Source organism: Poromitra crassiceps (assembly GCF_964638095.1).
Source record: "Poromitra crassiceps genome assembly, chromosome: 18".
Lineage (NCBI taxonomy): Eukaryota > Metazoa > Chordata > Actinopteri > Beryciformes > Melamphaidae > Poromitra > Poromitra crassiceps.
In genome coordinates, this window is record NC_139636.1 from 2,837,277 (window position 1) to 2,854,000 (window position 16,724).

Genomic DNA, 16,724 nt, shown 5'->3' on the forward strand with positions numbered 1-16,724 from the left:
GCTCTGTTTAAATCGCTCATCAACAGGCACACGAAATGACGGACATGTGGGGGATATAACGTTACGCAATGTCATGCTGTTTGTCCACTACGAGCCACCGTCATTGTTTACAAGCTAAGCCTATTAGCGTGCTCCTAATGCGAGCTGCATACCGGTAGTACAGACTTCACTTCATGTCAGCTGTCAGCCTGTCAATGCGGTTTGTTGCCACACAATAAACCAGCGGTTTGTTCCAAGCCAGAGTGATCCTTGACTCGCTCTCACACGGCAGCCAATCAGCATTGAACAGCGAGCGACTGATGCCAGCGTATTTTCGCTCGAGTTGGAATATTTCATCTTGAGCGACGAGCGTATTTTCTCCCTGTCGCTCTGTCTCTGCCGCTCGGACGGCCAGCGATTATTCTCCCAGGCGAATATACGCTCAATCGCTCGTTTGCATTGACTTTGTATGTAAACTCGACGCCAGCGACCAACTTTAATAGGTCGGTGTGAACGCCCCTTAACAGACATGTCAGTCTGTAGCCTATACACGCTATATATCATTCTGTACCTGGACAGCAACAGACATTTAACACTGTTATTTGTCTTTTAACATATAAACACATAGTCCTGAAATAAGGAAGCTATATATTTTTTTTTCCCACAGCGTTGGCCAGCAGGCCTGCCGGGGTCAGAAGATGACAACGTCAGAACACCCACTCACTTAGTCACGCACAAGGAAGGAGGAGCTAAGGAAGGGGATGGGTCTGTATATAGCGATAGGAAGGTGGTATTGAGTCAGGATTTGAGGGGTGGGTAGGAGGAGTGGCTAGGGGGGTGTGGGTGGTGGGAGAGGGGGTGGTGCCATAAGGCTGAATGGCCACACTACTGCACTGTGGATTTAAAGTCCCTGGAAACCAAAATCCACAAAAACCTTCTAACTATTAAATTTAGGGTCTTATGTGAGTAATTGTGTGCCTCAGAAAGTATTTGACATTACTTTCAACCCTAACCCCCCAAAAAATATGACGTGATCTTATCACGTCATAAGATTTAATCGAATCACACACACGCATGCACGCAAAATGCTAAATAATAAAAAATATATTTCTGGTTTCCAGGGACTTTAAAGGTATTCTTTCGATGACAAAATATGTACAAATATCCACTGACATCACATTCACACAAACACTCTCCCACCTCCAAGAGACTCTGAAAGTGAACCAACATGAAGGTCCGTGTCTTTTCTTCAGTCTCACTGTCTCTGAGCGTCAGACTCCAGCAGTGTGTGAGTGGAAGAAGCTGTGTATGTGCTGTGCCGCGGTCTGGCCCACGACGGGCTCCAGCTCGGGCACCGTGGCCCCGGCCAGGCTGTGGAGGCTGGGGAAGCGGGCGAGCAGAGCCTGGGCTCTGACCCGGCCCACGCCCGGAATACACTGCACCACACACACCACCTGAGGCTCCACCAGCCGAGACGACACGCGCCTCCTGAACGGGTTCTCCCTGTTCTCCCCGTGAACCTGCGGACAGGGAGACACAGGCAGAGTGAGAGGTCTCCAGCAGCTTCAGTGGAGTTTGATATGAGAACAAGACTAGGCCAAACCTAGTATAAGCCCTAGATATACTCCCAGGGTGAGGCCGACACAGACAACTGCGGACACCACGGACGCGTAGTAGTTCTGTTTAATACTCATTTCTGGAGTTAGACCCACCCAGTCTGCACCTATTGTGCGTTCAAGAGGGCTAGTGTTTACCGTGAATACGACATAAATACGCGGGCCCCTCATGTGGTGTTCACGACTTGGTATGTGGAACGTTTCGGGAAAGCTTCGAAGCTCACGACTTGTGACGCGTCTTGTGATGTTTTCACAAAATGGCGGAGGCCATGGACATTGATAGAAATGAAATATATTGACATTTTAGCTGTATAGAGCTTTTTATAGTCGTTTTATAATATGTCTGAGGAACATGTTGATATTCTCAACAGTCTCATCTTGTTTCCTCTGTCATTATGCCTTTGCATTTGCTGCATTAACGTAGTTAGCCACTCACTAGCTAGTGGTAGCTAAATTGTTGGCCTTGGTGGCTTCTAGTCAACTGCGCATGTTCACGAGGTGACCGCTTGAATGGCAAGCATGTCCTGTACACAACTTGTGGTTTCGTATTCACGGTAAACACAAGCCCTCTTGAAGGCAGCATTAGACCTACCCAGTCTGGTCAGCCAGGAAGGATGATATCACTGATGACATCATCACTGATGAGGTAATTAGGGCAATTACCTAATTAAAAAATCCGGCTCCATCAGGTCACCCGCACGGGTGCTCTTCACACTTCATGCAAGTTTCAGCCCAATCGCACGTAAAACGGCATAGCTGTGGCCGGACTCAATTCTGCTCACTCACAGTCCATCTGTGAGTGAGCAGAATTCTGTCCGGCCACAGCCACTTCTCATTCTTATAGTAAGATTACATAAAAAAATCAAACAATTTTATTTGGTTTCTTCCAAATCACATAAAATGTGTAGGCTATAGTTATAATAATATTAACAGTCTAGAAATGTAGATATTTGTTTAATTGATGACTTGGGCAAGATGTTTTTACAGTTACTAGCTCTGCCCGCCCACCCCACGCCTCGTCTTCACTCACCATCTGAGCGATGAGCTGTGCCGCCTCGCTCTGCCCGCCCACCGGCAGCAGAGTCAGACCCAGGTCCAACACTGCCAGCCTCTGGATCCCTGAGAAGTACTGCTCACTCAGACGAGTCTTCTCCACCATGACCAGCTGCTGAAGACTGCTGCCCGCCTGGAGAGAGAGAGGGAGAGACAGACAGAGAGAGAGAGAGAGAGACAGACAGAGAGAGAGAGAGAGAGAGAGAGAGAGAGAGAGAGGGATTGGAGACAGAGAGGAGATGGAGAGAGCTGTTCACTGAGTTTTCTCAACCACCACCAGGTACATACGGGGAGGGCGGGACGAGGCTCTGACGGACGAGTCTGTAAAAGCCTTAACAAGTATATTTCATTATTTCATCCCTGAAAGACAAAACTCTGTGACACGCTTGAAGCCGTGCCTGCGCAGGTAGTCCGCAGCCGTCAGAAACCAGGATAAGATGTATACATGCAACAGTATCCCAAATTCTTTTGGAGTACTCCAGCTAGCATAATCAGGCTTCTCAAAACTGGGATATGGGCTTATCCAGGTTTCTGAAATCTGGATATTATGTTTACATGCACAAACACAAACACAGGATACTTCAAAACCCCGATGATAACGGGATACTCATGTCAATGTACACGCACTCACTGTTAGGGGCGGCTTTAGCTCAGGAGGTAGAGTGGGTCGGCCAATGACGCAAGGGTTGGCGGTTCGATCCCAGCTCCCTCCCAGCTGCTGTCGCTGTGTCCTTGGGCAAGACACCTAACCCTCCTTGCTCCCGATGGTGTGTAGGCACCCTGCGTGGCAGCCTGCCGCCATCGGTGTATGAATGGGTGAATGTAGACTATCTACTGATTGTAAAGCGCTTTGGATAAAAGCGCTATATAAAGGCCATTTACCATTTACCATTTACCACTGTTCTAATGGCCGATAGAAACTCACGTTGTTCCTGTAGAGGACCAGCTTGCGTCTGTAGCTGCTCCCGGCGATGATGTCACACTCTGACACGTACAGCACACAGCTACTGTCAGGCAGGAGGAGGTCCACCACACCCAGCTCCTTCTCAAACGCTACCTTCACACCTCCACCTGAGGAGAGCCAGGACAATGAATCAAACACCACCTGAGCAGACCAGGACAACAAATCAAACACCACCTTCACACCTCCACCTGAGCAGACCAGGACAACAAATCAAACGCCACCTTCACACCTCCACCTGAGCAGACCAGGACAACAAATCAAACGCCACCTTCACACCTCCACCTGAAGCTGAGTAGAGACTCGGGTATAATAGGGAATAATAGTAATCATACTGATTCTAAAATAAACGCGTTTCCGTTAACCACACTTTAAACCTAACTAAAAGCTTGTAAAAAGAAACTTATGTTTTTAAAAGAAGACCCATTTTATGGGTCTTCTATTGTTGAGAACATACTCAATACATTGAGTATTGTAGCAGACCCATAATGACTGAAGACACCATACGCAGATTTAGAATTTAGTCCAGCTATTGTGAGGAGACCTTTATGTGGTGTCTGGTGTGTAGTACTCAGTGAGGAGGATGTCAACAACATTAGCCTTTTTCACTTCCCACCCAATTCACCCATTGTCTAAAAGGCAGGAAGTAACACAGGTGCAAGCAAAACCGTTAACGGGGGCGCTGGCACGGGATTACCAAATGGATTGGAAGCTGGAAACCCTCATTAATGTTCTGCTTGCACCTGTGTTACCTCCTGCCTTTTAGACACAAAATGGGTGAATTGGGTGGGAAGTGAAAAAGGCTAATAGGAAGGAGCTAAGCCATTCATAGATTTAAAAAAAAAAGTATTTTGAAGGGGCGTAGTCCTGCAGGTCGCAGGTTCGAGCCCGGCCGTGTTGGTTCCCGGCTTGGTCTGGCATCCAAAGAGGCACAATTGGCCGTGTCTGCCGGTGGGAAGCTGTTGGGGTATGAGTCCTGGTGGCTGCACTAGCACCTCCTCTGTTCAGTTGGGGGGCAGGAACTGGGGGGAATAGAGTGATCATCCCATGCGCTGCTACGTCCTTCCGGTGAAACTCCTCGCCGCCAGGTGAAAAGAAGCGGCTGGCGACTGCACATGTATCAGAGGAAGCATGTGCTAGTCTACAACTCTCCCCAGATCAGCAGAGGGGGTGGAGCAAATACCAGGACAGCAGGGGGAATTGACCAAGTACAATTCTGGAGAAAATGGGGTGGAACTGGAAATCCAATTTGTTTGACTTGGAGGCAGTGAAGAGAAGGGAGGAAATGACAATGAATCAAACACAGGGAAACACTCTTATCTCTGACAAGACAAAGTATCATTCTTCCACCAGCTATGAGTGACAGTTTCATTAAGTTATACTGACTTAGTTCAAGGCCTTATGTATTTCTCCCAAATGGGGATCAGCCCATATTTATCAAGTGTCTCAGAGTGCCATTTTAGTCGTAAGTGCTGAGAATTTGTGAAATTTAGTCCTACTCTCACACTTAAGAATAAAAGCTTTTTATCAACCTTCTTAAGACTAGGAAACACTCCTACTCCCCCAGCTATTTAGGAGTCCTCAGGAGGTGTCCTAAGTGGTTAGGAGTTGCCAGCAGGGCAATGTTGATAGGACACTGTACCATTTCTTCTCACAGTCTGTTGGTGAGCGAACACAATGCTGATGCATTCAGCTCCAATGCAATATGCTCCCATACCTTCTTCTTGTCTCGACTGGTGAGAGTTGGGCTGAACTTTCCTTTGATTATTTGTTTCCTCTGCTCTACTAACTCCACTAAGCACAGCGTGTCATCCTCCCTCCAATTCGGCTTTCTTTTGGATATAGGGTAGTCAATTGACAGCACACCAGTTTCGAGTCAGTTGTGGGATTAGGTAAATTGGGTGGATTAGGAAACATTTAGCCTATTCTTGAGTCATTTTCAATGTAGGCTATCTTGTATTATTTTGTTGATAATTTCTTCTGAAATTATTGGTGAATATATGCTACACTCCCATTGTGCATTTCACTGTCGCTGAAAGAGGGAGTGAGATGCATAATAACTGACTTTTAAGTGCAGCTTTTGGCTGGGAATTTTTTTGCTCATAAGTGTACTCTTAGCAGTGTTCTTAGGAGTAATTCTAGGAAGCTTGATAAATACGGGCAATCTCTCACTCCGTCACTCACACTCAGACTGCTTCAGACGCATCTGATAAACAGTGCAGAGTTCACCAAGCAGCCATTACATACACAATATCACCTTTACACGCACCGCGAGAAACAGACCGTGCTAGTGTTACTGTATGCAACGAGACTTTAATAGACAGATTTTTGAATGAAGTTTGGTCAAGTGACTGGTCAGTCAGAAAGAAAGAAGCCTGTAGAGTAAATTAACGTTACCCTTTAAGCTGTGTATGAGCGACGAGCTCCTCCATTTCTCATGGACGATCACATGTCCGACAGGAGGAACCGCGTTCAACAAGACCCTCTCCATCCATCCACACAGACAGAAGTCTGTTGACAGTCTGTTCACTGTGTTCAAATAAATGTAGATGCAGTGACAGTCTGTTCACTGTGTTCAGGTGGCCACAACAGTTAACAGTTTTATAGAACTGTTTAGGACGAACTAACCAAACTAACTTCTTCACGTTGCAACTTCTGTCAGGTCTCTCTCTGCTTGTTTTGTTGCCTCCCTCCAAAACGTCAAATTGTTCTTCTGTGTGTGTTGACGTGATGACGTATGTGTGGGTGAACTGACGGTCGCCCCCTGCTGGACAGACAGCAGCTGTAACAAAGAGATTGGAAGGAAAGAGTCGACAAATAATTTCATTTTTGGAAGCATCTCTGCGGTAGCGCCAAAGCAGCGCCGCCGCCATCTTGGCCCTTGTAGTGACTACATTATGGGTTCGTGTTCCCCTCTCTCTGAGTGCCCTAGTGGGAGGGAACTAATATCTGGCACGAGGTGCTAGGGGGACTATTACTGCTGTTGCATTTCCTGTTCTACACACTGTGTTCTGGCGAACTTTGCCTGCCATGTTTGGAGCAATTGTTTTTGGTTGTTTTGATTAAACAAGTAATGTTACGTTGCCTACGTCTTTCCTCTTACCTCCGGCACTACACTGGTGACCCCGACGCTCGTTTTTGTTAGCGTTATTGTGTACAAAAACCAAGCGAACGAACATTACAAGTCTGCAAAATGTCCGGCCGAGGAAGACGTTCAAACCAGCGGCAGCCATCACCATCCCCTGTCAGGGCGACGCATGGTGCACACGCTCCCACTCTTAAACTGCCGGAGTTCTGGGATGCAACGCCTGCTGCATGGTTTGCTGTTGTAGAGGCACATTTCAACAAAAGCAACATCACCGATGACGACGACAGGTACAACCATGCTGTGGCAATGTTGGGCAGCTCCACTGCGGCTCGAGTGGTGGGTTTTTTGTCCGCCCCCCCGACGACAAACAAGTATGAGCGGCTTAAGGCCCTACTCCTAGAGACATTTGAACTGTCCACTGCTGAGAGGGTGCGTCGCCTATTTGACATGTCGGACTTGGGAGACGAGAGGCCCTCTGCACGCATGGAGAGGATGCTAAACCTGCTCGGTACAGAAGACCCCATGATCCTCTTCACGGAGCTGTTCATGCGCACACTGCCAGCTCAGGTGAGGTTGGCGCTGGCTAACACCACCATCGTAGGACCCCGCGCCCTAGCCAGGGAGGCGGACCGGTTCGTCTTGGCCATGCCTCAACGGTCCACCGAGCTGCTCGCTCACGCAGCTGCCCCGCCACCGGACCGTCGCAGGAGAGCGAAGGACGATGCCAGACCCGCTGGCCAGCAGGGTAACGCTGCGGGGCATTGCTTTTACCATGCTACTTTTGGCGCCAAGGCCAAGCGGTGCCGCTCACCTTGCACCTTCGGACCGACGCCGACGGGAAACGGCGGAGCCAGCGCTCGGTAGTGGCCCTGAGTGCTGGTGCCACCAACAGGCTGCTCTTCATACACGACGCCATCTCCGGTCTCAAGTTCCTTTGTGACACTGGCGCACAGTGGAGCATCATTCAGGCAGGAAGATCAGACGTGGCAAAGGGGGAGGACGGTCCGAAATTGGCAGGCGCGGACGGCACGCCTATCCGTGTCTACGGCATCAGAGAGGCGGACGTGTGCTTTGGAGGCCAACGCTTTACGTGGGACTTTGTCGTTGCAGCTGTCACATTTCCCCTCCTGGGCGTAGATTTTCTGTGCGCCCACGACCTGTTAGTGGACGCGGGGAACAGGCGCCTGGTCAACTCACAGACATTCGCTTCCTTCGCCTGCACTCAGGGGGAGGCGGTCTACAGCGGGTTGTCCAACACACTCGCCGAGAGCGACCAGTACCTTCGGCTGCTCGCCGAATTCCCTGACCTCACCAAACCCACCTTCTCTGCACCCACGGTGAAACACGGTGTGGAGCACCATATCGAAACTACTGGACCTCCTCTCCACGCCAGAGCCAGACGCCTCAACCCGGAGAAGATGGCTGTAGCCAAGGCGGAGTTCGCACACATGGAGCAGGTTGGCATCGTTAGGCGCTCAAACAGCCCCTGGGCGTCTCCCCTGCACATCGTCCCTAAGCCAAACGGCGGGTGGCGCCCATGTGGGGATTACCGCCGCCTCAATGACGCATCAAAGCCCGACCGCTACCCCGTCCCGCATGTCCAGGACTTTTCGGCACACCTGGCGGGCAAGCACTTCTTCTCCAAGGTAGACCTGGTACGGGGGTATCATCAGGTGCCAGTGCACCCCGAGGACGTCCCAAAGACTGCCGTCGTCACGCCTTTTGGACTGTTTGAGTTCCTGCGGATGCCGTTCGGCCTGAGGAACGCGGCACAGACCTTCCAACGCCTCATGCACTCGGTGCTCCAGGGCCTGCCTTTCCTTTTCGTCTACTTGGATGACATCCTTGTCGCGAGCGCCACAGAGGAGGAGCACCTGTCCCACCTCCGGACCCTTTTCACTCGGCTCAGTCAACACGGGCTGATCGTCAACCCAGCAAAGTGTGTTTTCGGACGGGACGCCATCGACTTTCTCGGGCACCGGGTCTCCGCGGAGGGTGTAACCCCGCTCCCCTCGAAGGTGGAAGCGGTTCTTGCCTTCCCACGCCCCCACACAGTCAGCGAGCTCAAGGGGTTCATCGGGATGGTGACCTTCTATTTTCGCTTCATCCGCCAGGCCGCCCACATCCTACGCCCGCTGTACGACGCCCAGAAGGGCAGGACTCTGAAGCAGCAGATCGACTGGACGGTGGAGCGCATTAAGGCCTTTCAGGACACCAAGGCTGCCCTGGCCCGCGCGGCCATGTTGGCCCACCCCTCGCCCTCGGCGCCCACTGCTCTCACCACGGACGCATCTGACTTTGCTGTGGGAGCGGTGTACGAGCAGTGGGTTGGAGACGCCTGGCAGCCCCTCGCTTTCTTCAGCCGCCAGCTGTCCCCCAGGGAGCGCAGGTACAGCACCTTCGACAGGGAGCTCCTCGGGCTGTGGCTCGCTGTCAGACACTTCCGTTTTTTACTGGAGGGCCGCGAGTTTACTGCCTACGTGGACCACAAGCCGCTCACGCACGCCATGTCCAAGACAACGGAGCCGTGGTCCGACCGCCAGCAGCGTCAGCTCTCCTACATCTCCGAATTCACCACGGACATCCAGCACGTGGCTGGGAAGTCCAACGTGGTCGCAGATTGTCTCTCCAGGGCAGTGGTCGGAGCGGTCCAACTGAACTTGGACTACGCCCGCATGGCTGCGGATCAGGCTGCCGACCCCTCCGTCCAAGCTCTCAAGTCGTCGGACACTGGGCTGCGCCTGGAGGAGGTACTCTTCAGTGATGCAGGGACCACGCTCCTGTGTGACGTCTCCACGGGTCAGCCACGGCCGGTGGTCCCTACCGAATGGAGACGCCCCGTCTTCGAGGCGGTGCACGGCTTATCTCACCCTGGTAGGAAACCGTCCTCACGGCTGGTGTCAGAGAAGTTCGTCTGGCACGGGCTCAAGAGGGATGTGAGGGCCTGGGTCGACACTTGCACTGCCTGCCAACGCGCCAAGGTGCATCACCACATCAAGGCCCCCCTAGAACAGTTCTCTGTACCCGAGCGGAGGTTCGACCATGTCAACGTGGACCTGGTAGGACCCTTGCCCCCCTCGCACGGTTACACCTACCTCTTTACCATGGTGGACAGGACGACTCGTTGGGCGGAGGCTGTCCCGCTCTCCTCTACGACGGCCCCTGACCTGGCACGAGCGTTCATCGCGGTGTGGGTCTCCCGCTACGGCACCCCTGCTGATCTCTCCTCCGACCGTGGCCCGCAGTTTACGTCAGAACTGTGGGCAGCGGTGGCAGAGAATCTGGGGGTCAAGCTCCACCGCACTACCGCCTACCACCCGCAGGCTAACGGACTTGTTGAACGTTTTCATCGCTCCATGAAGGCCGCCCTTCGAGCCAGTCTCACGGACGGCAACTGGCTCGACAAACTGCCGTGGGTCATGCTTGGGCTCAGGACGGCACCTAAGGAGGACCTCCAGTCATCCTCAGCCGAGCTGGTGTTCGGACAGCCACTGCGGGTCCCCGGTGACTTCATGCCCAAATCGACGGAGCCCTGGTGTGCCTCCGCTCAACGTGCCTCCCTGCTGGAAAGCGCCAGGGCCTTCGCCCCAGTCCCGACTACGCAGCATGGCGTCCCTGCTTCGCGGGTGCCCCCGGAGCTGCACTCAGCGGGTTACGTTTTCATCCGCCACGACGGCCACAGGACTCCACTACGACCTCCCTATGACGGGCCCTTCCGTGTCATCAAGGCGGGAGCCAAGAACTTCATGGTTGACATGGGAGGTAAGACTGAGTGTGTGTCTGTTGATCGCCTCAAACCGGCCCACTTGGACCTTGAGCTGCCCCCGGATTTGGCCCTGCCACCGCGCAGGGGACGCCCTCCCGTCCTGCCCCCTCGGCCACACCGTGGCCGCCCCCCACTCCAACCCCAGCAAGCCCCCACTGCTCGCGCCCGGCAAGGGGAGGTGATGGACAATGTCACGCCTCCTCCTGCACCTCCTGACTTTACCTACAGTCGTGGGGGCCGGGCCATACGCCCCCCTCGCCGCGAGGAGTTTGAATATTGAGGTGAACACTGGGGGGGCTGGTGTAGTGACTACATTATGGGTTCGTGTTCCCCTCTCTCTGAGTGCCCTAGTGGGAGGGAACTAATATCTGGCACGAGGTGCTAGGGGGACTATTACTGCTGTTGCATTTCCTGTTCTACACACTGTGTTCTGGCGAACTTTGCCTGCCATGTTTGGAGCAATTGTTTTTGGTTGTTTTGATTAAACAAGTAATGTTACGTTGCCTACGTCTTTCCTCTTACCTCCGGCACTACACCCTAATATATATAGGACACCATGACCCGCGAAAGATCATTTAAAGTTGGAAATATATGTTCGGCAATTAACTGCAGAAACTCTGACAGTAGGCCTACATTAGTGTCCTCTAGTATGAGAGTGGCGTCAGCGGAGGACCAAAATGCAAGAATCATTAGCCAATGAACAGCCAGGAATGGGTCTCGCGCTACTTTTGGATGCTAAAATAAAGCCGATAATGTACAATTTGATTAATTTCAAGGGATGAAAAACCCTTTCAAAGTACAACACTGTCTATTTTGATGCAACTCGACAGTGCTGCTTTTTTTACTGAAGAATTCCACTTTCTACTTCCTGGAAAAAAACTGGTCCATTGGAGTGAATGGAGATGTCGGAACTCTTCTATTATACGGCTCTGGCCTACATGTCTCTCATTGTTTCCCCAAAGACGATGGAAGGGTCACTAGGCTAAGGAGGACTAAAGGATCACACAACTTTTCTATCCAGGTTGTCTCAGGCCTATAATCTATCCACCACATTTTTACATTAATTTACATTAGGCTACTTGAATGTTTGTTATGGGTAGATTGATAGATTGTAGATTTATCTACATGGTTGCAAATTCTACATTGACATTTTTGTTTTTGTTTTTTTTATTCTAGAAATGGTCTGGAATGGATCGACTCGATCAGCAAGCTTCCACTGGCCACTGTGAGAATTGGTTCTGGGCCTAGCAGTTAGACAAGCTGACCTGTAACTGGAGGGTCCCAGGTTCACTCCCCCATGACTTTTAAATTATGTAACTGCAGGTCCCAGGTTCAATCCTCCATGGCTTTTAAAATCTATAAGTGGAGGGTCCCAGGTTCAATCCTCCATGACTTTTAAAATATGTAACTGCAGGTCCCAGGTTCAATCCTCCATGCCTTTGTAAATCTTCATGAAATGAAGTCCCCTTACTTTTATGAAATGGGAAAGTAGGCAGTGGGCCCTACAAAAAAATCCAAGGCACTTGTCTCCATTAGAAGGCTTAACCTAATTCTAATGGAGACGAGTGCCTTGGATTTTTTTTAGTAGGGCCCACTGCCTACTTTCCCATTTCATATATTATGGACAAGAACCCCATCTCCAATGAGCACCTCTTCTGTTTGATAACAGATTCCTGAAGCCAAGCAGCGTTCTTTTTCCTCTTTCTACATCAGCTTACTTTTACTTCCTGGAAAGCACAGTATCTTTCACAGTGACATCATGCAGCACCAGGAGGCGTAAGTTCTAACCAATAAAATCATCCGATTTTTGAACAATCCCGCCCATCCGCACCCCTTCCATTTAAAAAAAAAACTCATATTCTATTGGTTTAGATTTTTGAATGATCACTCACGGCATGATGTCCCGCCCCAAGTCAAGGAAGTACAGACGTCATATCATGGGGTCTTTAAGTTCCCGCCAGTGAATGAATTTCCTCTCACAGATCAATACAGTAGGCCTAAACCCCCCCGGGTGTCATCTCACTAAGGTTATTCCTGCTATTGAGCCCAAACCGCCATGTCCTCAATAACCCTCTCTATAATTCATTAGGGTTCTTATGTTACCACAGGCCATTTCTAGTCCGATTATAGAGACACTGTTGTCATTTTGTCCAAATCTCGCTTATAGTGATGATGACTCTTTGCTGCCAGAACACTGATATCGATTGCTCTGACTGTTGTGTAGTAGAGATCGTCCAATTACACTATCAGGTGCCAATTACTCGACACAGCCGGCCAATTTGCTATGGATCCGGCTAGCGTAATGCTATTCTTAACTTTGTTGGCCGATGATCCATCGATCATCTGACCTCGTGTCGTGTTTTTGCGCGCGTGTGTGTGGCAGTGAGACACAGTAAGGCCATGCTGTGTGTGTGTGTGTGTGTGTGTGTGTGTGTGTGTGTGTGTGTGTGTGTGTGTGTGTGTGTGTGTGTGTGTGTGTGTGTGTGTGTGTGTGTGAGTGTTTGTGTGTGTGGACTGCGACGACCTGCTCTTCACCGGCTCCAAAGGTCAAACTGCCATTACTTTCTCTCCCTCCATCGTATGTAGCCTACTTACTTATACACTCCTTTCCTGCCAGGATCATTTTTGTATTTATTCATTTTTTAATCCTTTTTTTTTTTCTTTTTTTAAAAATCTTTTTCTATTCAGTTTTGGCAGGTGATTTTTTTCTAAATGTTTGTTGTTGTAATACTCATTTTGGCCACAAGAGTGCACCACTACCCCATCTTGTAAATACTTATAATATTAAATAAATAAATAAATAAATAAATAAATAAATAAATAAATAAATAAATAAATAAATAAATAAATAAATAAATAAATAAAAGAAAAAAAGGCAAAACTATGACTTAGAAAATGGATCTCCAGATTTATTTTTCTCTCTCACTTTCCTCTTAGGGCTTCGGTACCTTTTCCACCTCTCCTCCTTAAACATACTCCTTATACGACGTCTCCTCCTTATACGTACTCCTTATACCATATCCTTCCTTCATCGATATTCCTCAATATTATGTGCCCCTCACTGCATTAATTAATTTATGGCACTGGTAATTTGTTACAGTTGGACCCGCTGTGATGTAACAGTAGCGTAAATCAAACCTGACAGAGATGAATTATTAGACCGTCAAGTGAGGACCGGGACAGTACAGTATATGAGGTGAAGAAACAAAATGACTTATGGTCAATCAATCAATCAATTTTATGTATATAGTGCCAAATCATGACAAGAGTAATGTCAAGGCGCTCTGGTGCGCACAGTAAAGTCCTTACAGCCAAAGAGCTTCTTATGATAATAAATGAAGATGATGGAGATGGAGGCAATCAGCTAGATTGAACTTCTCGTTTCTCTCATGTGCCACAGAGCTGCTTATTTCTAACAGATGAGTACTGCAGGTATGACGTGTTTTTGTAGGCTTACCCACAAGTCCCTGCACTTCACGGTTCTTCCGTGTAAAAGTCAACGGGATTTTTGTATGGGGATTTCGGTTAAATACATGAAATAAGGTTGGTGGTTTAACAAAGGTTTATGAAACAGTGAAGTTTGTGTTCAGCAAGATAATCTTCCCAAATGAGGAACACTTTTATGACTTTTAAAGCATTTTCTGAAAATTGCGTTTAAAAAAATGCATTCACGCCTCAAAAGTCATAAAACATTTTAGTCAAAAGACTCTTAGACCTCATTAGCATGCAGAATGTGTGCCATGAGTTATAACTCAAAGTTCAATTTCCATCTGCTGAGGATCCCATCCAATTTGAAAAGCTGACAGGGATGTAATCCAAAGCCATCATCCATCATTGTCAAATAGGTGTATTCATATTAATAAACGGCCTCTTTGCTGCGCTGGAGAAATAATAGTATGGAAAGCATTCAAATCACTTGGAATCAACATGCTAACCAAGAACAATGCATCTGCTGCATTCTGATTGAATGCTGGAAACTCTTTTTCACAAGTTTTGACACCTTTGTACGTGGCAGCATTCCCTCCATTTTTGCCATAACTACTTAGCATTCTCTTATCATGTGTAGTTACTACAGTATATATATCAACGTAATGTAACGTATGTCAGTTGGTGGACACTTTTATCCCAAGTGCCTAACTTAGTGCACGTTCACACCATACGCCAATCCCATGCCACGCCACGCCATGCTGAAGCCAGGCTAAAGATACGCTGAACCTCACCACTATGTGATAGGTGTCGGGTGTCGGAGGGCACACTGTCCCATGCTTTTTGGTTTTGCCCTTCACTATCAGGATTCTGGGCCAAAATATTTGACTGGTACTCTAAGGCCTACAAAATAACCCTCCAACTGGAGGCGGAACTCGCCATCTTCGGCTGCTCGGAGTCCTCTTTGCTCCTCCCAACGGCCGTGCAGCAATCTCTGACACAGGGAATGACAGTTGCCAAGAAACTAATTTTGAAGGAATGGAAGTCCTCCTCTCCACCTTCTTTTCAGCTGTGGCTGACAGACATGATCTCAGTTATACGTATGGAGAGACTCAGATTCCAGAGGTCAAATTCTTTAAGGAAATTTTCCGTTATTTGGGACCCGTTCCTGACCTATTTTGATCAGGCTAAAAGCGGTATTTGAGTTTCTTTGGGATCCTTTGCACAGTATATATATATATATATATATATATATATATATATATATATATATATATATATATATATATATATATTTTTTTTTTTTTTATTTTTTTTTTTTTTTATTATCGATTTGTAAGCACATTTTGACATTTTGTAGCATTGTAATGTTGAATGTATGTATATATGTTTTTTCTTTTCTTTTTTCCTGTTCTTGTTTTGTTTTCTTTATGTTCTGAAAAAGTAAAATAAAATATATAAAAAAAAAAAAAAGATACGCTGAACCGTTTCAGCTTCTGTTCTATTTTCCAAGCGTGCAGCGCACAGCAGCCGACGTGCCAGGCATGAAGTCAATGCAAGTTGTGAGGGAAGGGGGGGGGGATATGGGTGCCGGAGGAGCAGCTCTGAGCCAGGCGTTGAGGAAAACAGAGTGCTTCCTGTGTGACCGGTTTAGCATGAGCTCAGCTTCAGCATGGTTTTAGCATGGCTTTGGTGTATGGTGTGAACAAAGTGTTACAGTGCTACGAGTTCATTTCTTTTTAGCATAGATTAACCCCATAATGAGTTGGTGACATACTCTACCCACTGAGCTATAAGGGCCACCACTCTATGTCCTTCATAGGCGGTTTTAGACCCTTTTTGGGGGGACTTGAGCCCCCCCCCCCAAATTTCATCTGAGCCCCCCCCCCAAAATACTAAACATCCAGACAAATCCGTAGGTTCCAGCCATGTTATGCTAGCTTGCTGTGAAGCGGGTGTAACATAGCTCCAAAGTCGGCAAAGTTTTTGACAAATGTAAATGGACATGACTACTCAATTGGGTCCCTGACCCATGACCTCTCACATCAAGGTATCTGAATGAAATTGGGCTAATTAGAACCACCTGATTCTTAGCTTTACAGCCATATCTGACATATGTCAGCTACATAGGGTATATGAGCTCCAGGGTCCCAAAGACAGTGTTCTGGATGCAGTGAAAATATGTTATTCTTGCCTTTTTTTGTTTCCCTATTTCTGCACAATGTGGTGCCAAAACTGTCATGGAATTGTATAATTTGGGTATGGCTACAAAGCTGAGACTCCTGTGAATCCGAAGAGCCCAATCACATTAATGTGTGACGAAATATGGCCTCATAGTAACCATTTTAAAATGTGACGATACAATTTTTAATAAAAGATTAATAAATAAAAGCAATCCATTGAGTACAGAGCAATGACCAGTGAAGTTCCATTATGCAGAGATGGAGGGCAGCACACCCTCTGGCAGCCCTATTGAAGGTCCTCAGCTCTTGAGCAACAGAGTTTTGAAGCTAATCTTAAACATACAACAACATTTCTCAACAAAAGTTAATATTGTAGACATGGCACATTTCTGTGCTGTTTTTGACTGGGCGTTTCATTTTGCCACTGATACATCTGATTGATTTTGTCCGCTTGTTAGCTAGCATACCATAGTATTTGGTCAGCTAACTGTCTTAGTAACACATCTAATTTTCACACTAGCGAATGTATCTTGTAGAAGCTCACTTTATTAGTGGTTTGTATTGTATTGTATCAGTTGATTTGCTACATTAGTCTGCTGGCTATATACAATGACGAACATGGGTTCACACAAGTGACTTTTCAAGCTACAAT

At 48.2% G+C, this 16,724-nt stretch overlaps 1 protein-coding gene across 1 annotated transcript; it reads right to left on the reverse strand.

The window, feature by feature from the left end:
- Window positions 1–1,250: 1,250 nt before the first annotated feature.
- Window positions 1,251–6,100, reverse strand: faap24 (FA core complex associated protein 24; the record flags this gene model as incomplete). Its single annotated transcript, XM_083654147.1, has 4 exons — window positions 1,251–1,499; window positions 2,626–2,781; window positions 3,574–3,719; window positions 6,007–6,100. The coding sequence occupies 4 exons, from the start codon at window positions 6,098–6,100 to the stop codon at window positions 1,251–1,253; spliced, it is 645 nt and encodes a 214-aa protein (XP_083510273.1).
- Window positions 6,101–16,724: the final 10,624 nt, after the last annotated feature.